Source organism: Carlito syrichta, unplaced genomic scaffold (genome assembly GCF_000164805.1).
Source record: "Carlito syrichta isolate Samal-C Ts95f unplaced genomic scaffold, Tarsius_syrichta-2.0.1 Scaffold309781, whole genome shotgun sequence".
NCBI classification, from domain to species: domain Eukaryota; kingdom Metazoa; phylum Chordata; class Mammalia; order Primates; family Tarsiidae; genus Carlito; species Carlito syrichta.
Genome location: NW_007253877.1, coordinates 558,105 through 583,077, shown reverse-complemented (window position 1 = coordinate 583,077; position 24,973 = coordinate 558,105). Strand labels below are relative to the sequence as shown.

The 24,973-nt window shown below is 38.2% G+C and overlaps 1 protein-coding gene across 3 annotated transcripts in view; it reads right to left on the bottom strand.

Annotated features, from left to right (window-relative positions):
* The window catches only part of COG6 (component of oligomeric golgi complex 6), an 80,644-nt gene that overhangs the window by 35,756 nt on the left and 19,915 nt on the right, over window positions 1–24,973 (bottom strand). For all 3 annotated transcript variants that reach the window (XM_008067822.2, XM_008067823.2, XM_021717488.1), the window contains exons 4-12: window positions 23,264–23,375; window positions 21,281–21,363; window positions 20,836–20,906; window positions 17,888–17,981; window positions 12,550–12,678; window positions 12,384–12,475; window positions 10,826–10,890; window positions 5,307–5,398; window positions 602–719 (exon numbers count right to left, since the gene is read on the bottom strand). In XM_008067822.2, coding sequence (XP_008066013.1) covers window positions 602–719; window positions 5,307–5,398; window positions 10,826–10,890; window positions 12,384–12,475; window positions 12,550–12,678; window positions 17,888–17,981; window positions 20,836–20,906; window positions 21,281–21,363; window positions 23,264–23,375 — 856 coding nt within the window. The remainder of the gene's footprint in view (window positions 1–601; window positions 720–5,306; window positions 5,399–10,825; window positions 10,891–12,383; window positions 12,476–12,549; window positions 12,679–17,887; window positions 17,982–20,835; window positions 20,907–21,280; window positions 21,364–23,263; window positions 23,376–24,973) is intronic.

Genomic DNA, 24,973 nt, shown 5'->3' with positions numbered 1-24,973 from the left:
TTAATGAAGAAACAAAAATAAAGGAGTTGATCGCTGCAAATTCATTCCTTAAGATCCTGTCTCAAAACTCCGCTCAATTTAAAATATTAGATCTTAATGTAAGGATTAGAATGAAGAAAAATAAAACAAAATATTAGACGTTACAGGACTCTTTCAGGTTTTTCTTATTTGTTTTTTTGTGGGGTATTTTTTTCCCGTTTGTTTTCATAAAAAATTATAACATATAACTTAGAGGAGCATAAATTTCATAAAGACAAACTATTTTGGAAAAAATCATTTTATCAGAGTTCCAGTTTTCCAATCTGTTTGTCCTCTTAGCTCCCACCTAGATATAGGAAGTGTGCTTTAGTTACACATTTTTGTTTACAGAAAAAAATGGTATCTCCAATTATGACTCAGTGTGACAGTATTTCAGGAACACGGGCTATAGACGTAGGTCCAGAAAGTCATCTCAAATTGAAGTTTGTTGTTCATAGAAAGAACTCCAAAGAACACGGTATGAAATGGGGGGAAAAAAATCACCAACCAGTATTAAAACACCATCTTTAAATGTGAATGATTCACATTCACATAATTTAAGGATGACATATTTTAAACCTACCTTGTCCATCAATTTACTTGCATGAAGACTCAAGCTATTGAAGAATATTTTTTTGCTCAGCAAATGCATTTCTTCAATGGTAGTCAACAATGTAGTTGCACTATTTCCAACAATGCCACTAAAAGCAAAGAATATTTCAGGTTGCAACACAGACATGGAAACAATTCAGTTATTTAACTTATTATAATAATTTTTAAAGATCTAGATTTAAATAAAATATAGAATACAATTGGTGAATTAAAAATAGTTACTCTGATTTAATACAAAAATGTCACAATCTTTTTTCTTTTGAGTTAGGTGATGAAAAACTGAGAACAAACTACTATATTTTCAATATTTCACAATCTCTTTCAGCAAAATTGTGGGTTAAAATAGACATCTGCAATATGTAAACTCATATCTCTATTTTTCCTCTACCACATAAATGCTTATCTTGATTATCCAAGAAGATCAATTTGAATTTTATAAAGAACAGTCCATCGATAATTTTATTAATAAAATATTTAAATTATATAAATACTGACTTATTCTTTTATTTAAAGCTGTTAGACCATATCAATAACATACCTATAAATTACAAAGTTTCTCAATTTTTATACAGCTGTCTAAATAGCAGTATACTTAGACTAACTATAAAAGTCTGATAATATGTTAAAATAACTAATTATTATGTTCCATAATCCTTAAACTGATATTACTGTATAGGGATTGTTCAAGATGAAGTCTCCCATTTTTGTCAGGATCTAACAGAAGTGTGTATATAAAACTATTCCCAATTTTATTCTCTTAATTCACATACTGAAAGTGATTTTTTAAATCTTTTAGGGGAAGTTTTTTGTGGATGTGACAATCCCAGGTTATCATAATAATGGTAATCCAATAATAAATCATAACTTCTAAAGGTATAATAACATCTCACTATGCTTTAAAAAAATTCATAATGCTATAACAAATATAATGGCATTAATTAATACTGGTAAACAGTACGCTAAAAACACAGCAAATTTACTGATATATCATCAACCACATGTGACATATTATAAAAGCAAATACTAATAATACATAGTTCAGTACATTCCAAAACTAAAATAAATTGAATGAATTCTTATAGAGTTCATGCAAGCAAAGCAAATTATCAGTAAAAAATATGTATAAAGCAAACAGCAAAGTATAAGCAAATTAGTAAACAGGTAAGCCATAAATCTTATATTCAAAAGCAGCAAAAATTATTTCAGTTAAAAATATTAGAAGCCAAACACCAAAATAAATTGGAAGGAATTCCCACACGTGCCTGTACATGCAATAAAAACAAGTATTCCCCTGAATAAAAGCATACATCAAGCAACAAAAATAAATTACATGAATGCAAATAGAAACAAACAATTTGATGAAAAACCTGGAGAGAGAGATATCAACATACATTTACATTCTTTTTTTTTAAATTTGGAGTTTTCAGTTGTACTTTGCAGTATTCAGGTACAGCATTCACCAGGTACCAGAAGCTGGTCTAGATACCTCAAGACGCCTCTTCTAACATTTCCTTCTACATTTCCACCCAACATGCTTCAACTGCCCTGAACCGATTTCCCAGTTCTGGCCTTTTCTGTGAATGCCCTGAGGAGAGGCTCAGCTCTCTGGCTTAAGTCTCCTGCTCCTCCACTACAGCCAGCTTCATCTTCCCAGCTTCTCGCTACGGTCACAGTCGTGGGGTCTGGCAGTAAGCAGCGACCCGGTGCTCCCATCACTACAGGCATGCAAGTACTATTCAGAGTTGCCCCAAGGATCAGGGACATCCGAAACAGCAGGGCGAGCTGGCCGGTGAAGAAGAACAGCCCCCGTGTGACCGCCATGCCACTCGCAGTGGCCCCAAGAACAGCCCGTCCAGACACGGGAGGGGAACAGGTGCCGAGGAGGATCGGGAAAGGGCACAGGAGACAGAGATTACTTGGCACGTCTGTTGTATGGCAAGACAACGTCAAGGCCTCTTAAGCAGCTTGGGTCTGAAAGAGTGATGAGAACACAGAAAAGCAGACAGGCACAAAAACAAAGAAACTGTGAACTCCCAGGAAGAAAACTTCACAGGAAAGGATATGAAATCCAAGCACGCTCGGTCTCCTGTTTCCAGGACTCCACCTCTCTTTTTTTTGAAGTTTTAATGCATAGCAGGTCAACCTTTTGAGATCTTGCATGTTTCTTGTTTTTCCCCCAACTTCACTGGCGATTCCTTCCCAGTCTTCTTGGTGGTTTCTCCTCTTCTCAACCTCCGAATGTTGGAGCTTCCCCAGACTGCATCCTCAACCCCATTCTTGATCTACGTTTGTTCCTTAAGTGGTCTCATTAGTCCCGTGGCTTCAAATCTCAACTATATACTGAGAACTAACACATTTGCAACTTCAACCCTCATCTCTCTCTGTATCATCTGCTCATTCAAAATATACATTTGCAGGTGCATCCAATCTGACAGGGCCCAAACTGAGCTGTCCATTACCCACCCCCCAACCTGTTTGTCCCAGCCTCCCATCTCAGCAAGCAATACCATTCACCCAGGTGATCAAACCAAAAGCCAAGAACTCACCTTGACTCCTCACACACCACTCTTTCTGGTCCATCTACACGTCCTGTTGGCTATGACATGAATTATCTCCAGAATCAACCTCCAAGACCAGTGCTCTCGTTTAACTCATCATTCATCACCTCTGCTCAGAACTGCTTCCTAAATACCTTCCTTACCTCTCCTTTTGCCCCTCTACACTACATGATTCACAGAGCATGCAGAGTAACGTTGTACCACAAATCCACTCAGGTCACTCAAAACCCTCACCCTCTGCCCAGTCAGTTGGTATAAATTCTAAATCCTCACCATGGCCTTGGCCTTCAAAGTTCTGTATGACCTGGCCTCTCTCCACCTTTCTGAGTTCATCTCCCTCTAGTCCTCCCAATTCACTATACTCCATATACTACTGGTCTTCCTTCCAGTTCTCCAAAATGCAAGCTTTTCCTCACTTCAGGACCAGAGTGCACTTCCATCTAGGACTCTCCTCTCCAGGACTTCCTCACGTCCAGCTCCTTCTCATTATCCAGGTCTCTGTACAAACATCACCTCCACCGAGAGGCCTCCAGTCACATACATATACTTATACTCGTCCACACATGGTTATTTCCTCTAAAATTTCTACTTCTCATCTCCTGCTTCCTGTCTCTCAGTGCCCTTATCGGTATCTGAAAGTATTATTTTATGCTTGTTTGTCTCCCCTATTAGAATGTAAAATTAAGCTCTGTTTTGTTCCCTGCTGTTTCCTGAAAGAGTGACAATACAGTCAACTTTTAAACTAAGTAAGTAAATGTGTGAACAAGTAGAAAAAGTGCATGCAAGTGAATCAAGAGATTTTAACTGTCATTGTCAACATCATCATCTTCATAGTCAGAAAAATTATAATTCTCAGAACCTAAAAAAAAACTTAACGAGCATCTTTGGACTCTAAATGATTTTTTAAACATTTTCTATATAGAAATTGAGATAATCACTATCTTTAAGTAATAAATTTCATGTAGTACTACCATGGACACTACTAAATAAACAATTTTTAAAAATATTTCATCAGAATCTTTTTAAAACGCAGCATCTGCAATGTCCAGCTGCTTTTAGCTCTCATGTACTTTCTAAGTATTTATCATTCCCTTACTTTAGGAATCTTATAACACTACAATGGAAACTAATGTGTTCTTTTTGAGTTATGAGAATGATGATAATAAGTTTATAACTAAAATGTTAAGAGGACTAACTCAAGCCACAGGATCAGTTTTGAAGCCTGTGGCTTGTTAGTCTTGTTTGAAAACCTACTGATAACTTGTAAAGTCCACTTCTTAGCTGTGAAGTTCTGGATAGCTGTCCTTGGTCATGGAGGGGTAGGTGATCATCTCACCACTGCCTTTTGGTGCTCTGTGAACTAGTGAGCCCTGAATCTCTCCTTGATGCTAGTTATAACCCTCTTAGCTTTTAACAGTTGACCTGCTGCTCCTGATACTGGCATACTGGATAACAAGTAATTTTGAAATAAAATTTTAATGTAGAAATGTAGAAAATTCCAAAAATACCGCTTGGAGGGACATTGTTTTAATACAACTACAAGTATAACATAGTCTTATGGTGACAGTCACAATATAGCTCAAATGTATAACAACAACAGATATATGCAAAGCCAAAAGGATGCAAATTTTAAAGTCAAAGATCACAGTTTGGATAAGACAAGTGTTTCCTAATCAGATAAAGTTGCTTTTATGTAGAGAAGATACAGCTACAGCTGCATTTCATCGCTTGTAGTAAACTAACTGCTAAAGAAGAACTGAAGTTCCCTACCCTTTGAACAGGACACTTCAATCAGCATGTCCTTCCGTGAGCACATTACACAGTGGCTTCAGTCAACATGGATCTCTTACTGATTCAGGGAGTCTCAGTGAACACTTAGGTTATAGACTCATATTGTTTTATGGGTTATAAGTGCATGTGGGGGGGGGTTAAGCTTGGAGAAGAATGGAAATGAGAACCCTCCAGGTAGAGCATGCATAATTTGCATAGAATGATTCACAAGGTGTGGAGCTTCTAGTACTTATACTAGTCTACACACAGTGAAAACAAACAAACCAAAAACTGCACGCTGAAAAGAGAGATGACATGCGAGTTAGCAAACTTCACCATTCCACTTACCTGATTGTATGGTGGTAAAATTTGAGGAGATTAGAAATTTTATATAATAAAACTGCCCCAGGTTCAGCAACTATTACTTGCTCAATTCGAACCTATTGAAACATGTGAAAAGAAATTGAACATTTCTTAAAAGCATAACCTTTCCTCATTAGTGAAATGTGGTATAAATAGCATAAAAATTAAAGATAAAATTTTATTATTGCAGAGCTCACAAAATACCTTTAAATAATGAGCATTAAGTCATAGATAGTAAAAACATTTTAACACAGATATACTCTACAAAGAAAAATGATCCATTATTTGCAGAATTTGACTCAAGGCAGTTATTACCAGAAACATCAATAAAACGAGATCATTTTGAGGTTTATCATCAGTATGCAGTGAAATTTATTCAATGCTATTGCGAAGGCAGCCACTACAATCCCCAAAACAGATTATCTGTGAAAACATACCACTCTATTGCCAAATATACAGGAAAGAAAAAAAAAATTCTTGTCTTGAAACTATTTTACCAGTTTCTTGGTCTATTAATCAAAGAATAAAATACCAGGCAAATCTTAAATTAGCCCCAACATATTTGCCTAAATCAGTTCCAGTTCAGGATTAACTTGATCTGCCTCAAGATTCTTTTATCATGAATCTTTTCTAATTAAATGTCATTCCTCACTGATTCTTCTCGTCCATCACAGTCCCTCATTCGTGAATCAAATCCAAACCATACTGATATCTGCTTTCTGACATACTGTGCTGCAGCTGCCCTTAAGCTACTCCTTACGTTGTATCTCCTTGCTTTCCTAACTAGCTTCAAAATATGAGCACCGGACGGACACTGTATCTTCTGCTTCTTTTCCGTCTCTGCAGCATCAGGCAGAATAGCACAAACACAAAACAGATCCTTCACGACTGCTTTTGAAAGTTGAAGTTTCTCTGTACTTAGGTTTTATTTTAGCTCATGTCATAACACCGACAAATGTGATCTGCTAGAGTGAGATTCTCTAAATGTATGCACATCAGGATACAAAAAATTATGGAAATTAATTTACCTGCACGTTAACATGTTTGTGAAGCTGACTCTTCTTTTGACATAAGGCAACAGACTATCTAATGACCACAATACCACAGCTCATAAATGGCACCCGAATTTAAAGTCTAACTCCCTTAAGAAAGAAAGTGAGAAAAGAGGGGGAAAGGGGGACCAAGGGAAAGAGGGAAGGCAAGCAACAAAAAGGCCATTCCCATCTCTCCACACACACAAAGGCTCTGAGGGAAAGCAGCAATTCAGAACACAACAGCCCCGACACAGACACAACCAAGAGAGGCTGGAAAGCGAGACATGCATGTGGTGCACAAGACTGCTTCGCCACACAGAAGGCAACACTGTCTGCTGAGGGCTACCTAAGAGACCAACCATATTCAGTAAAAGCCAACAGTCACTGGAAAAACAAGAGACAGGAGAAACAAAACTTGAAAGGTGAAAAGGGTCAGAAAATGAGGAAACGGTGGCAGCAGCAACGGACTGGAAATGACCACAGTCACGATAGTGGAGGGAAACGTCCTGAGCCGAGTCAGAAAGCAGCCATGGAACGACGTTGGCCCAGACACAACGCGGGCAGAACAGACTCTACCAAGAAGCACTCAGCAACCTTAACCACACTGCTGGAAGTGGCACCCATGACAAAGGCAGATATAAAAAGGAGCAGAGCGGGTGCAGGCACTGACAGCAGAGACGGTGGGACGAGCTGAAGGTCAGCAGCACTCTCCTCTCCAAGGCCAGAGGGAGCAACAGCAAGAGCAGAGCCACAAGAGGGAGGGCGGGTGAGCTTGTGTTCATGGAGAAGGTACCCAGGGAGAAGGGAGGATGGCCAGGACACGAGGACCTCCCTTCCCCTAATGTCCCAGACAGCCGCTCAGGTAAACACCTGCTCCCAGCTACACCTCGAAACTGAGGGCACAATGACCCTATTGTGCAATTCACGTTCTGTGACATTTATCTCTTACATGTAGCTACTTTCACCATAGAGCCCACCATAATCTAAGGGCAGCAGACGATACACTCAAGTTTCTATTAAAAGGATAAATTCAAATGACAGCTGGTAATAGGTCAGCAATCTAAAACATTCATACAAAAGAAGGATCATTACACCCATGGGTTTGAAAACAAAGTCAATAAATTAATTCTGTAGTTTCTAACTGCACCTCTGGAGGAAGAATGTGCAAGGTGACAGGCTTGATGCTGATGAGCCGTGGTACCCTCCACACACAAATGTCATTTTAAACTTAAAGCATAGACTTTTTAAACTGGCGATAAGTTTAAAGATCTTATCTTAATACACACATTTAGAAATATTTAGTCCACTATCCATCAAGTTTCACTTTACTAAGTCAAAGAAAAACTGTTACAAAAAAATAAACTAGATATATTGTTTCTCAAGGGTATCTCCCATTACCACTATAAACTTTTGTTCCTAAAAATCAAAATCTCACATCCTAAAAGGAATTCATTCCTACCAAGAATATGGGTGGCCAAAGTAACCAAAACATCCAAGATCATATATCATTAGGAAAAATTTAGCTGCCTATTAATTAGGAAGAAGAAATTTTACATTAATGAAATGTAAAAGCAGACAGATCACTAAGACAAACAGAATTATGCAAAAGAAAACATTAAAGTAGGATTTTTTTTCCTCAGCTGATGATATCTCTGAAAATATCAGATACCCAAATAAAGTCACCCAGAAAGAATATTCTTAAAATAGTGTGACACTGTGAGTATATGAAGAAAGGGAAGGCATGAGAGTTGTTGGATTACATAATATACCACTATCCAGTTAATTGGATGTGTAACTACTGTGGACACCTACCAAATATTCTCTGGGTTGTGCAATAAATATCAGTATCATACAGAAAGACATACAGTTTCTGTCATTTCAGAAACTAAATGGACTTTCTTCATTTTACAACAAAAAGATAACTGTTTGCTTACTAGCTTCTTCTTTACCTTTGGTCATTAAAATTACATTAAAATTTGCCAGAGGATCACAAAAATTTCCTACAACTGTTATAAGCACCTTTCTGGGAATGTACATTTTAAGGAAGATGAAATGATAATTTCTACGTACATTTTAAAACAAAGACAGACTTCTGTACATAATGTCATTATATAAGCAACAGATGTTTGTTTAAATATTTTTTTTTTTTTTGAGTTGGAGTCTCACTCCACTGCCCAGGCTGGAGTCCAGTGGCACAATCACGGCTACCCCAGGGTTGACCTGCTGGGCTCCCGCGACCCTTCTGCCTCAGCCTTCCAAGTAGTCGGAACTATATGCATGCACTACCACACTCAGTTATTTTTTGATTTATTATAGAGACAAGGTCTTGCCAAGTTGCCCAGGCTATTCTCAAACCCCCGGGCTCAGGCAATTCACTTGCCTCAGCCTCCCAAAGTGCTGGGATTACAGGCTGAGCCACCGAGCCCGGCCTGTTTAAACATTTTTAACATTTCTTACTCAGAACAAGACTAGAAACTCTAAGGCCTATTCCAACCTGCAGATTCTAAAATTATAACACATTATACAATTAGTTTTTTAAAAAGAAGCACTGTAATAAGAAATGTAATACCATCGCTTCTCGGCCTTTTGGCTAAGATCAAGTGTAGAAACATAATACCCTAAGTAAGGATGTAGGGGAAAAAAAGGTAAGGACAAGAAAGTACAATTTAGTTATCAAAGTGACCAGGAGTTTCATTTAACTATGTAAAGTTATAAAAAGGTATGAAAAATGCAGAAAAATATATATATTTTTTGAGATAGGGTTTCACTCTGACACCCAGGCAGGAGTACGGTGGCAGGATCATGGTTCATCACAGCCTCCACACCTCCTGGGTTCAGGCAATCCTCCTACCTCAGCCTCCCATGTAGCTGGGACTACAGGCTCACATTTTTTGTAGAAAAAAGGTCTCAATATGTTACCCAGGCTGGTCACAAACTCCTGAATCCAAGTGATTCCCTCCCTTCAACCTTCAATCCCAGTGCAGGGATTACAGGCATGAGCCACTGCACCAGACCAAAAATAAACTTTATAATCTTATTTTTATTCTTCCTTTTCTTCTTTTATCTTTTCAATACTACCAATATTCAAAATAAGCAAACTTTATGTGGGTCATAAATGTCTAAAGATCAAACTATGGCAAGTAAATATTTCATTTAGGAGAAATAAGTAAAACACTTTCAAAATACTTTGCTATTTATTTACTGACTAAACAATTGGACCCTAAGAGATCAAGTTATAATAATAATAATTAACTTTGTAAATACAATAAATTGTCACAAGTGTGTCATCTGAGATTTCCTTGCCTAGACAACATACCAAAGAATATCTTAGAAATAAAAGAAAAATAGTTCAAAAATTTAGTTCTTGATAAGGATACACCATAAAACTTCTGGATTTCAATTTCTATATGGTAAATAGAAGTCAATCCACAAAGAAAAGTAAACTACCAACTGCCAGGTATTCCATAAATGTTAATCAAGGAAAAGAACACTGTTGCAAGACTTATTCAGTGCCAGGGCTATGCACTTCACCTTCATAGTTACCTCATTTAGGCGTCACAACAACCCTGGACAGTGGGTATTTTACCTACAAGTTCAATGTGAGCAAATGAGGGTGCAGAAGAGTTAAGCAACGGGAACAAGTAAACACAATTAAGTGGCAAAATGGAATTCTAACTCAAGTCTGACTCCAAATTCTGTCCCTTGTACTACAAACAGTATTAGTAATACTGATATACATTATTTTATCCTTCAATTAATCATTTTTTATAGCTGGGGCAAAAAAATTTACTATGCTTGAAGCAATAAAGTAAATGAGATATGCTCTTAGTAAATCTCTCAAGAGTTCATACACACCATTTAAATTTAGTAAACTTGTTCTCAATTGATTAAAATTAAGTCACTATGGGAAACTAATCTATAAGAACTAAGTCAACATAGGCAAACCAAAAATATGTCCAATTTTCATGCTCAGGAGAAAATTGGCAATGATTATTTTATTATTTTATTTTTTTATTTATTTTTTTGAGTTGGAGTCTCACTCTGTCGCCCAGACTGGAGTGTAGTGGCCACTCCTGGCCACTGCAGCCTCGACCTGCTGGGCTCTGGCAATCCTTCCGCCTCAGCCTTCCAAGTAGCAGGAACTACAGGCACGCGCTACCACACCCGGCTAATTTTTTTTTTTGATTTATTGTAGACATGAGGTCTCATCAAGTTGCCCAGGCGGGTCTTGAACCCGCGGCTCAGGCAATCCACTCACCTCAGCCTCCCAAAGGCGCGGGATTACAGGCTGAGCCACCGAGCCCAGCTGGCAATGATTATTTTTAAATGTACTTTATTGCCTAAATTAATGCATTTACTTGACAAAGTAACTGGCTGAGTTTGAGCTAGTATCAGTTTCTTTAAATTCATAATAATAAGGCAATAGTTTAACCAGATGTCTTATAGCGTATATTTTTAAAAACATTTTACCTTCAGAGGCCTACACACACCCTCGGTGATATGCCCAACAACTTCTTGAATATTTTCTTCAACACCTAAAATTAATGATTACACAATTAACATTTTTCCATACTTTTCCATTTTTTACATATAAGTTCAAAAACTAACAGTAATATATACGATTAATAGCACTAATAACACTTAAAATGACCATAACAGTATTTTGTTAAGCTCGACGTCTTTTCAAACATTAGTAATTGTAATAATATTTAATGTATGTCTAAAAGTCTTGTTCGTTCATTTGACTGTTTAGTGAACAAAATGAACAATATTTCTTTGTGTATGAGGAAAAAAGACTATGGAATTTACTAATTGAAGGAAGTGATATGAAGATGTATTATGTGTTTTACAAATGCTTTTCCCCAGGCAGTGCTGCTGCACACATAAGCTGAAGCCATCAAGATGAAAAACATACCTTGCAATATCATGGAAAAACTAGCATTTTCTAAATATCAACTATGTATCAACTATGTATCACCTGACATTCACTGCGTGTAACCTTCATATTTACGGATGGAAAAACTCAAGCTCGGAAAACTTAAGTCATTTCTGTAAACTAGCCTATTTCGTCTAAATCCAGTCTGTTTCCTTTCAGCTTCCTACTGTTCGTTCTGCCTCTCATATGTACTTTTTTAAAACATCTTTAAAGAAACATTCTTTTATACTGGGTAATTAAAATAATAATGAAAGAAAATCTTAAAATGCACTTTGTGCCAATCAAACATACCTGCTGATTTTAATCTCAATACTGAAGAGTCAGAAACTGTAAGGTTAAGAATTGCCATCAATTTGTAACACTGGCCTCTCTTGCAGATAACGTGATGAACCACAGTGAGGTGTGGCTGAGTACGCAAAACAATCAAGTGATACCAGGTCACAGTATTTCCCCTCACTTGCTATCAAAAATAGAACATCTTTTAACCACACACTAAGCTCTCAAACTGAGATATCTTTAGGCAATCACAACTAAGAATAGCTCGACTTCTAAAAACAAGACATTAACAACTCTATAGTTATTTTTCTTCCTTGAAATCAAGACAAAAATTTTAACTACATTTAGTACATATGACAGTTATTTTTGGAACTTTAAAAGTCCCATGGGAATAAAAAAAAGGGGGAGCTGGGCAGCAGAAATCAAAGAATAAATAGCTCAGTCACCTTAAGCAAATCACTCAGCCTGTTTACTCACAGATAAAATAAAGATACCACTTATACTTTTCAGGTGTCACGCTAAGGTTCTGAATAATGTATAACAGACACTCCAGAAATTTCTTTAAAGTGCAGCAGAGGAGTGTAGGCTGGATATAAAAGGTCATCAGGGTCTGGTATAAACTGGACAGTCGAGTGACGGGGTGAAAGTGATTTGAGTATGAAGCTGAGTAGCAGAATAAGGGAGAATCTGCAGTGAGAAGAGGAATCAGAACACTTGTACCGCCTAGGTGAGAGGTATGAAGATGACGACAACACGATAAACAGAGAAGCTTGTGTTCTCTCTGCATCTAGGCAACAAGACACTCGATGGACCCACCTTGTGTGCTTACATGCTTTAAGAGGGCTTCAAGGTGTTCCTTTTCAGAGGCAGCAGCTTGATGGAGCCAAGCCAACATATCCCCCACGTACCTAACGCAAACCAAATGTTAATCAAGATTTCCTTCAAAAGTCACCAAATCCCCTCTGCCATCTTTTCACTATACCTCAAGGGGTCATGGGAGTGCATTTCAATAGGCCTCGGTGTACCTCCTGGGCCTCCTCTTGTGAGAGCATCAATAAATCCACGGACAACTGTACTTCTTCTGGCTGTTCCAAATTCATCTAAGGTATACCTAGAAGAAACAAATTATGTGTAAAAAACAGTAGTTACTTCTTCTCTTAATCATTTCATCTGACAAATGCAGTTTCTGAGATAAGCAAGATACCTAGAGCTCCAGGCACTGTCAAGCAAGATTCCTTTTAAACAAGAAAAAAGACTTATCAGATAACTTCAGCATACTGAAAATCCAATCTGAGAGTAAAAACTTGTACTCCTTCTAAGAAAGAATGCTGGGATTTGGTACTAAAACTGGGGCAGCAGGAAAAAGGATAGAGCAATGGATTTAATAAAAGACAGTCAAGCCAAGGGGTAAGCCCCAACTCAGCAGTTCTCAGTGTATCTGCAGTCATGATGTTCTACTGTTTTACATAAAGCCATAATACCCGCTTCTCATAAACTGGCCAGGATTAGAACTCTGCAATCTAAAAATTAAGACTTTTTCTTCTACGTTAAAAAATTTCTCTTTCACACATACTATCACAACTACCACCAAAATTTGCCCCAAAAACCCCTACTTATTTTTTAAAAAGTAAATTACTTTGACTCAAATATTGGACATACTGGACGGTAGATTTTCTGACCAAACATGCACACACAGCAAATACATTATTTTAAAAGCCATATCTTCAGAAGTCACCTATTATAACTGAAAGTAGGGGGGGAGGCTTTCAAAGGTGAGGGAACTGGTAGCAAGATCAGTTTTGTGCTGGGGAGTAGGACAATCTGGGGTGCAATTGACGACGGTGTCTTGGAGCTGCCAAGAGTGCCCATTTATTAGCCTAGATGTAGCACCTGCTTCCCATCATCACGACCCTTCCTCACACCATCCCCCAACTGAAAGTGCTACTTTGAAAGCATACAGGGAAACAAAATATTTTTTTAGCAGCCTAATGTCAGCAGATCCTAGACTCATTAACTTTTAAATACCTAAACAGTATTCTACCAGGCTAAATTTAAGAATCAGTTCATTAACCTATATATGAACAGAAGTTACCAAAACTTCCCAAAATAATCCAGTTCTCAGACTACACTGCTCTCTTTCATGTGTTGCTGACTGGATGAAAAATCCATATATTTTTTAAACAGAATAAAGTTGAAAGAGGAATTACTTCTAAATAAAATGGTAAGTCTGAAGAAGTAGCAAATAGCTATAAATTTTTAGAAATCTGAATCGTTTTTGAGGACTGTTTACCATTAACTAGACTGTGGTTCTTTGTGTGTTTGTTTTAAATTAAAAGGAATGGCTTTGAGATTCCTTGCAGTGACACACTAGTACAGGAAAGGGATAGCGCGACATTAAGCTAAATTTTGCTAAATTATACAGCTGCCTTGCATTTAATTTCTATTTTTTAAACAAATCAGAACCAAAATGCTCACTTCTGTTTTTTTTTCTCTTATGCTTTTAAATTACCAATCCATCAGTTGCAAAGAATACCTTCTTTCAAATGATCACCGGATCCTATGAAATAATGAACTTATGATAAGATAATCACTTATCACAGCAAAACTGTATGTACTTTTAACTTTTTAAATACATAAAACTAATCCTCACTCTCAAGACCTTCTAACTTCAGTAAAAATAAACAACATAATTTATTTCTAGGACTGTCCACTGGGACCACAGTTACAACAGAAACAAGTGAATCTACTGTTTTAAATGGGTGTTTTAAATGGGGGTAAATTACCAAGCCTGGGCAACATATCTGCTCATTAGCATGAAATATCAGTAAACATTAATATTAATGTTAATTTTCCTACAAAACAAATATAATTTAAAGCAAAAAAGCATAAGTCACATAGACCCCTCAATGACATCTGTAAACACGAAACATCCACCCCAGAGACAGAAGAAAACCTCTTTAACCAAAATCAGACTCTTTTCTAACGGTGATCAAAAATTCAAAATGTAGCTTTGTAAGGGTGAGTGCTCACATTATGCAAATATTCTAAAATGCCTGTAGCTAAAATTAAAAGTCCCCCATTTTTAAAGTTATGGTTAGCTACAGTTTTTTTAAGAAATCTGGTCAAAAAGCAAATGCAAAGAAGAAACATTTTATTCAAAAAGCAAACTAAAAGATAAAAGAATAACATAAAAGCTTCTCTTTGGAATACAGCAAATACATAAAGAATGATGAAAAACCAGTATTGTAAATATTGCTACATTCTTAAAGAGTTTATATATTGAAAGTTTACCAAAGGAAAGAAGAAATCATCAATGTTTTTTCACTTCCACTCATAATCTGTACTTGATTTCTGAAGCCAGTAATGCAATGGCATTTGTATATATACTCTGTAAGAAACACTGAGTATGACAACTTTCCCCAGGAACTTCAATAGTTGATATTTTTCTTGCACATGATACACATCTGGGACACAATGAACAGTGAAGTTTTTACATACTGCTTGTAAAGTTCATAGAGTGCCATCTGGTGGTTACCATGATTACACTATGAAGTTTTTCCTAAATTTAAGGAAAGCTCCTAACACTTTAAAAACAGATGATGACTTAATGAAAGGCTGATTTTCTCTTTTTCAGCATTTATCTTCTCACAATCATCTGGTCTTAAAAACTTACTTCCTCACTCAACTTCCAAAGCCTCTTAAAGTCTCCCAATTTGCCATTACTGCCCCGTTCCCCGACATGTGCCCTTCAGAGAGACCTCCTCTGCCTCCCTGCTGTAGCATCACTCTTTGTCTTCCATGTATCTTCCCTGGTTGCCATGTAGGCCTTAAATACCCCTCCTAGCTGGGCTCGGTGGCTCAGCCTGTATTCCCGCGCCTTTGGGAGGCTGAGGTAAGTGGATTGCCTGAGCCCGCAGGTTCGAGACCCGCCTGGGCAACTTGGCAAGACCTCATCTCTACAATAAATCAAAAATTAGCCGGGCGTAGTAGCACGTGCCTGTAGTTCCAGCTACTTGGAAGGCTGAGGGGGAAGGATCAACAGAGCCCAGAAGGTTGAGGGTGCGGTGGCTGGGAGTGGCCACTGAACTCCAGTATGGGTGACAGAGTGAGACTTCAACTCAAAAAAAAAAAAAACCCTCCTTAGTTGACAGCTTTCTACTCACCTTCTCTCAAAGTGAAAATAACATCCAAAATTTGGTGACACACACTCAGCACCTCAGGCGAGCAATCAAACTTAATCTCCACATCATCCCTGTAAACCAGGCCCTATTGTTATCTTCAGTTTGCGGCTATGGAAACTGAAGCTTATGAGGCTTTAAGGACCTGGCAGGAAATGACTCAGATCCCACTTCTTAAACCTTTACCCAGTACTGCTCCTTCCCAAGTGCAGGTCAAGAATCCCAACTAAGGAAAAGCATATTTACAGCAGGAGTCAAATGTCCTTGCCAGGTGCCCAACCGCACAAAGGCTTTTTTCTAAAGATGAACCTGGCGAACAAGTACTAATCAACAGACAACATAAACTTCATCAAACACTACAAGTTTTAAGTACTAAAATAAAAGATGCCAATGTCTTACAGTGAAAAACACATTTCAAGCTGGGTTCGGTGGCTCAGCCAGTAATCCCGCGCCTTTGGGAGGCTGAGGTGAGTGGATTGCCTGAGCCCGCGGGTTCAAGACCCGCCTGGGCAGCGAGACCTCATCTCTACAATAAATCAAAAAAATCAGCCGGGCGTGGTAGCGCATGCCTGTAATTCCGGTTACTTGGAAGGCTGAGGCGGAAGGATCGCCGGAGCCCAGCAGGTCGAGGCTGCGGTGGCCGGGAGCAGCCACTGCACTCCAGTCTGAGCGACTGAGTAAGACTGCAACTCAAAAAAAAAAAGAAAAAGAAAAACACATTTCAAAGCAGAAGTGAGCCGCTCAGGGGATGATCCACAGTGGGCATCGGCTTCCCAAGGGCACACGAACAGCATTTGGGGCCATGATGACCTGGCCCTTCCCTGCTACCAAATTTACGGGCAGGGCAAGTTTTTGCAATTGATATCCCCAGGTACATGTGCTGCTGTAATCTCCCCCTTGACACCCGCCACTTCCTCAACCTGGAATGTTCTGTCCTCCCTCTTCTGGGAAAATGCCTACTCGACCTTCAGAATTCACTGGATACCTACTTCCCTTGGGAAACATTCACTGATGTTCATCTCCCTCCTCCACCCAGAATACTTGAGCCACACCGCACCAGGGACGTGACCCCTAGACTGGCATTTGGTATACTCAATTAAAACACATTTGCTTATGTCTAGTTCCATAAAATAGTCATTTGAGGGCAACGTTCCACTGGTGCTGTGTCTCTGGCACTTAGGATAGTGCTCAACACATCAAAGTACTCAGTAAGTAGCAGAGTTTTATAGTGTACCAGCATCTGTGTTTAATAACCTGATTATAGGCTAAGTAATGTCCCAATCATAAAGCAATGGGGAAATCCTCCAAAAGTAGTGTAAGCTGCATCTGAAAGGGATGATTCAGAGCAGGACTCAAGCCTTGGATCAGCATCCCCAGACTTAATTATCATCAACTCTGAGTCCACCTAAAGCTTATTCTCAGTGGTCGCCATGTTTCCTTAACTTTAGCTTTGGTCCCTCCTTGGGGAGGTCTCGGTATCTCTCTCTCTCTCTCTCTCTCTCTCTCTCTCTTTCTCTCTCTCTCTCTCTCTCTCATTTGCTTTCTAAATAAACTTTCCTTGAAAACTTAAAAAAAAAAAGCTTATTCTCACACTACTCCAGGTTTTAAAAAAATATATTTACTTTTTATTTTATGAAAAATAAAGCAATAGAATTAAAATACAAAATAATATATGTCGAGTTGTAAATGCACTGGATTCTTACCAAAAGCATTACCACATAGTTCTTGGTTGGCATAACATACTGGGTCAAGACTAGACTCTCTTTTCTTGAATCCTATTAATAGAACCCTGGTATTAAATATTGTCTTTAACCTCTGGGAATCTATTGCTCAGCACCAATAAGATGTCCTTTTCTCCAGGGAAAGGTTAATATGGGAGCTTTAGCTACAGACTGGGGGAAAGCCCTTACTCGCTATACAAACAAGAAGAGTTTAGATACAGGAACACCTTGGTTTTCCTCTCCATATTGTTTTCTACAGCATGTAATATTCAAATAAGCTGATATGCAACGACACACATTCATTTTGAGGTGATAACATCATTGCAAATTATGAAAAATGTTACTCAAACTATTATACATAAATTTGATAATACTAAATATTCATGTAAATTATCAAAAAAAGCAGGAAAAAGTCACCAACTTATGTAAGACAGGTCTGTCCTGCAGGGCTTCCGTTGCCTGAGTTAATACTGGAGATATGTCACATGATTCTTGTGTCAATGCTCTGCATTCATCTGAAAATAATTAATATTAAAATTTCTGTTACATTAAAATTAGGTTGCATGCCAGGAGTCTTAATTCTACAGCAAATATCCCATGAAAAAAATGCTTAGAAGAACCTAGAGATTACAACAACAAAAACTAGCTTATGCTGTCAACCAAACTAAACATTCAAGCTTTAAATGATCATATAGGCTATGTGGTACACATCAAACCTATGTTTTACTCAAAAAACTAGTTTTGAAGAAACCGATCAAAGAACAAATATTTCCTGATAACTGCCAGACACATGGCAATATAAGTGAAGAGAGGGGAGTACTAAAAATATCAATTTCTTCCCTCAGAAACAATCTTTAGGCAGTTCGCAAAAAATGTTAATATGGATAACTGACATATGGTAATAAAATTATACTTTCAAAGTAATTTGCATTTTAAACTCTTAATCTCTACACCAATATTTCCTTTATTTTACTATTCTATTTTTATCTATAAAATGCACAAAAATACCTATTATGCTCAAAAAATTTAGAACTTAATCAGAAATTCTGAACCTCTTGGTATATGAGGACTTCACACTAGCAGTATATTTCCTAGCATACATTGGCTGGAAAACAACAAAAACAACAACAACAACAAAAAAACATACATGTATAGAATTAGAGACATCTTAAAATGATCACAGTCCCCAGAAGACAGAAGCCCACAGCAGTCTGGAACCGATGTGTCAGATGTTGTAAGTGTACAAAGACATCTGAGGCAAGCTCCTTGCCTTTGAGAAAGTAGAATACTAACTGGAGGCGTAAGATACAGATGAGAAAAACGAAGTGATAACAGAGCAGCACACTCCTCAGTGCTCAATAAAGATTTCCAGGGACTACTGTTCAGAGCCAGGAAGTCACTGGGATTCACTGTATGTAGTCTTGGAGACCTCCAGGAAGACTGATGGCCTAAGTGCTGCCTTGAAGGCTGAGGTAGGATTTGGGCACAAGGAAAAAAAGTCAGACAACACTCTAGGTGGGAGTAGACAGCATAACAGAGAGGAAGAAAAACAAACAAGCTTTAGAGATGAAGAGTAAATCAAACAGGTCAAAGAATTAGGTTTTCATAGGAAAGTTCAGGTGTCAACTGGTTAAATGGATTTAATTCCAATTCCTTCCAACAGTCAGTTGGTAACCTGTCAAAATATCACGTGCTCCTGTTCCACCCTTGCATATTTTAACTCTCTTCTACAGTTTTAACAAGCTATTCTGCAAACAACCTATTGAAACACTTTAAAACAAAACTAAAGCAAACAAAGCACGTGTGGTAGGCAAAATAATGGCCCTCCAAAGATGGCCACACCCTAGTCCCTGGAATCTGTGAATATGTTACCTTATGTGGCAAAAGAAACTCTGCAGACAAAATTAAAATAATAGACCTTAAAATAAGGAGACTTTCCAGATTTCCCAAGTGGGTCCACGGTGACCACACCAGCCTCACAAAAGCGGAGGCCAGCAGAAGAGCTAGTCAGAGACACAAGAAGGAAGGGGAGACAGAAGAGCCTCAAGGTGAGAGACTCATCTGGCCCACCATTGTTGGCCGTGCAGAAGGAGGCAGGGGCACAAGTAGTCTCTAGAAACTAGGAAAAGCCCTTAGTGACCGCCAGCAAGGAAACTCAGACCTCCATCCTGCAAACCCGAGAAACTGTCCTCTGCCCATGAACCGAATGAGCAAGGAAACAGATTATCCCTAGAGCCTACAAAAACCAAGGTAGCCTGTCCACATCATGATCTTAGCACGGGAGGAGCCATGTTTAACTTCTGACCTACAGAACCACAAGATGATAAACATGTGTTGCTTTAAGCCACTAAATCTGTGGCAATTTGTTACAGCAACAGTAAAAAACTAATTACCATTTATGACTTTACAGTTATGTAAACAACAATACATATGTAATCAACTTTAAGACAACCTAGGGCAGATATATTGTCATTTTTAAAATTTCTATCCTTAATCAAGCATGCTGTGTAGCTGATAGTAGGTGCTGGTGATACAAACACAAAGACAATATGTTCAAATATAAAGTTTGTTTTCCTTTTTAAAAATATTTTTGATTACTGACTAACATGGTGGCTCACTCCTGTAATCCCAGCACTTTCGAAGGCCAAGATTAAAGGACTGCTTGAGTTCAGGAGTTCAAGACCAGCCTGCACAACATAGTGAGCTACAAAAAATCAAAAAATAAGCCAGGCATGGTGGTGCGTGCCTACAGTCCCAGCTACTCGGAGGCTCAAGCAGGATTGCCTGAGCCCAAGAGGTTAAGGCTATAGTGAGCCATGATCGTGCTACTGCACTCAAACCTGGGTGACATAGTGAGACCCTGACTCAAAAAATAAAATTAAAATTAAATTAAATTAATAAAACAAAATAGTACTAAAATCATATCAGAGATCCAGTAAAATGTTAAAAATCAAATCCTAACTTTAAAAAGAATTTTTTTTTTTTTTTTTGAGTTGAAGTCTCACTCTGTTGTCCAGACTGGAGTGCAGTGGCCGCTCCCGGGCACCGCAGCCTCAACCTGCTGGGCTCCAGCGATCCTTCCACCTCAGCCTTCCGAGTAGCCGGAATTACAGGCGCGTGCTACCACGCCCGGCTAATTTTTTGATTCATTGTAGAGATGAGGTCTCGCCTGCCCTGGCGGGTCTCAAACTCAGGCAATCCACATACCTCAGCCTCCCAAAGGCGCAGGATTACAGGCTGAGCCACCGAGACCGGCTAAAAAATATTTTTGAATACTAAAATTAAAACTTATCAAATAAAGACCAAGTGAAATTTTAAAATCAAGCACAAATATTCATGAATCTAGACAACATGGAAGAAATCACTTACTTTGAGCCCACCGGTAAAGTCTTTCATAAGCTGTTTCTTGAAGCAAGGCCATCTGTTCCATAATTTCTAAACTAAAAAAGAAATAAAGTAAAAGACTTATTATAATTTAAAAAAGCTACATCTAAGCACCTCATTATTTTCTTTAATTACAGAATGATCTGACCACAGCATATTAACCTTTTATTATTTTATGAAACAATTTTAAAATAATATTTTATAATCAAATGAATGTCAAATGTTAACACTATCACTTATCACTGTCGTTTTTTTAGTCTAAACATGGCAGAGAAGCATGTAAGGACATAACTTCACCTTTTTCCAAAGATAGATAAAGATTAAATTCCTATTTCATAAAATGTCATATAGTTTCAAAGATAATCTAAAATGTCTTTAAAGTTTTAGAATTGTAGCAGCAATACAACTGGTTCAACGAGCAGCTACTCACCCCGCTGTCTGCTGGTTTGTACGCAGGAGAACTTTGACATCATTATGAATCTGTTTCACTCTTCCCAGTGCCTTGAAGAAATCCTTTAAAATCAAGAATGTGACGTTATGTCCACACTTTCAGTTAAAATTACATTTCAAAACTGAAAGATCACCACAAAGTGCAAACACATTCTTTCGCCTATTCGAATGAAGCCTTCCTATACTGATCTCAACTTTTTCTAAATTTCTATAGAAGGTGTAACAGGTATTCATTCACATTTAAAAACACATATTAACCCGATGCCCACTATGTGCCAAATAGTGTGCTAGGTGCCAGGAATACAAAATGTAAAAGTCAAAAAATTCCTGTCCTCAAGCAGCACAATCTATTGAGAGAGAAATGCAAACCTAAAGATTTCTACATATAGAAAAACAACTCTATATTATACATCTTATGACTTAAGCATGGCATTCTTATTTGCTGAAGAGATGCTTTATAGATCTGTTATATAACCTGGTCTTGCCCATCATCCAAGAGCAGAATGCAAAGACAAACACATAAACATGAACACATAAATCTGATGAAAGTCAAACTGATGGCTGGTTTTCTTTCCTGCAGAAAAACGTATTGGAGCCTTAGTTTCCTCAAGGCCACTAATAGTATTCTGCCCATTAAAATAAGGAATGTGTTATTTTTCTTTGATAAGTAAAAAAAAAAAAAATTCCTCCTTCTCTAATACTGTTTACTATTTTTGCCAAGTAGAGAAGAAATAATATTTCAAATATTTAGAATGTACAAAGTTCTTAAAACACAAGGTCGATATATACTAATAAGCAAGTATCTTGCCTACTCACCCCTTTCTACTCAAATAATTGGTCCCATTCTAGCCTAGATAGTACACATGAAAAGATCCCTCCCCACCTTGAGAACCCTCTTGCCCTCTGATCCCAGAATGATGACAAGAAGTTTAGGTTTATAGTTCCTCCCAATTAGGAGACACAAAGATCCCTTTCTGGGAAAACTGAATGTCTTCAAGGAAAAAAAAGAATAAAACTTTTTCTTGTTTGGCATTTTGAGAGGTTTAATAGCTCTGTCAGTTTAGAAAGAAAGGCATAGCTATAAAAATTAATTAAATGAAAAGATAAGCAATTTCCAATTCCAGAAAAAGCAAAAAGTTGTATAAAAAAGGACTCATAGCCAACATAATATCATAATGAAAACAGAAAATGTGAGCCAGGTGCAGTGGCTCATGCCTGTAATCCCAGCACTTTGGGAAGCACAGGCAAGAGGACTGCCTGAGCCCACGGGTTCAAGACCAGCCTGGGCAGCATGGCGAGACCTCATCTCTTCAAAAAATCAAAAAACTAGCCAGGTGTGGTGGCCGCACCTGTGTTTCCAGCTACTTGGACGACTGAGGCAGAAGTATCACTTGAGCCCAGTAGCACGTCAAGGCTGAGGTGGCCGTGAACATGCCACTGTACTCCAGCCTGGGCAACAGAGTGAGACTCTTAAAAAAAAAAAAAAGAAAGAAAAACAGAAAATGTGGTATAACTGTACTGTTGGTGTGAAGGAGACAGAAGAGAAAGCAAATGTCTGTATTGTTTGAAAAAAGGGGAGGAAACAGAGGTGACAGGAAGCCAAATCCTCATATTTCATGACAGAAAATCAATAGAGCATATTCTTTTTAACTACAGGCCTAAAATATAGAAAAGCAATTCATAAGGTTGTAAAGGATGACAAAGGACTTGGGAGAAGGAGAGGAGGAGGTGATATGAACTTCCTAAGTTCTGTTGTAGTCTTTGACTTTTAAGAAGTGCATGTATTACTTTATAAAAACAGAAAATAAAAAGTAATTAAAATTACTTCCTCTTAATTTCTAAATTTAAAAGTATTTTCAGATGAAAATTTTTTAAGTGGGAAAATAAGGCTTTAAGAAAGCAATTTCTCTATGACACCTGAAACAATTGCACTTTAAATGACTGTAACAGAAAGCAAGACTACCTCGGTGATGGGTCCTTCCCTTGTACCTCGGAGCAGACTCATTTCGTCAGAAGTCAGCTGGAACTTGGATAAGAAGGCATCTGCAACTTGGGCTCTGATTTCTAACCTCTGGCTATAATTTTAAAAACAAGCAATAAAAGTCAAGCATGCTATATATGCATTTGCACATCTTTAAACAAAATTTATCTCAGACAAAACGTTTTAAAACAAAGCTATGAAAGATTCTCAACGTCTTCAAAACCCTCATTTCTGCCTCAAGTACTGGAAGCTAGTCAGACATGTAGGTGATAAAATTAGCTGATACTGTTTTATCTCAGATACTTGCACATAACAGAAGTCCATCATTATGCAGAGGAAAAGATGTTCACCAACAGCTCCTGCATTATACATTTTCAGCCACTTACAAGTACTTCATCTTGTACTTACTAGATGATTTTTATAGGATAGAAACATGTACCCGTTTTCAACCAATTTGTTCTCAGTCACTAAAAATTCGTAAGCCTTTAAAGTCTTCATATGAAGTACACATCAAAAATCAGATCCAGGCTAGGCGTGGTGGCTCATGCCTGTAATCCCAGTACTTTGGGAGGCAGAGGAGGGAGAATTGAGTTCAAGACCAGCCTGGGCAGCAGAGCGAGACCTCGTCTCTACAAAAAATTAAAAATTCCGCCAGGCGTGGTGACACATGCCTGTAGTCCCAGCTACTTGGGAGACTGGCACAAAAGGATTGCTTGAGGGCAGGAGCTGGAGGCTGCAGTGAGCCATGATCTTGCCACTGCATTCCAACTGCATTCCAACAGAGTGAGACCCTGACTCAAAAAAACAAAATAATTTTTTTTTTAAATTTTGGGTTAGAAAGAGAAGACAAGAACTCCTTTACCAATTCTTCATAAACTGATGAAGTTTTTCTCCACTTTGGTTTTCCCTATTTTTTCCACATAACACGTGAAAGAACATAAGATGGAATCAATGTAGCCAAAAGGCAGCCATTTTAACACTGCTAAGCTTTTTCATGTTTTCCTACCAGTACACTTTAAGTCACCCTCTGATCAAGGACAGAACCAGTTTCTCAGAGGAAGCTACTAGTAATGGTTTTACAATGCCCTCCCCAGCTTGTTTTGGGAATAAGGTTAACCTAAGCAGCTCTTCATGACCTTTTTGACATAGACCTCATCACCTTGGCAACGGTCATGTGACTAACCCACCCATCTGCCTGCCATTCATCACCTAACATCAGCACCTGTGCTTACCTGTTCCCTTTGTGATGATGTGAAACAGACCACCACCCAGTCACCTTAATGACTGCACCCATCAAAGAGAAGGTTTAAGAGCATTCAACCTCAAGCAGCCACTGGTCATTGCTTTGCTAAACTCTGGTCCAGCCACGTGGCTCTTAGAGATGTGGCCACCACGTTTCCCCAAGCTTTGGCCACCTCCCCTACTGTGCGGCACCAGATCGCAAACCAGACCTAACAGTATAGTAATAAGAACAAACAGTATTATTCCTATAAAGGAAGATTCTTGACTATTTTTTTTCCTTTAAAACATACAACATGGGGCAACCCTCTGGGGTCCCCTCCCACCGTGGGAGCTTTTCTGTCCTCTCAATAAATCCTGCAAAAAAAAAAAAAAAAAAAATCAACACATATTTCATTTTTAAGTCCCCATTCCCTACTAACAGTATTTTTCATGCCAAATTTCCTCAGTCTT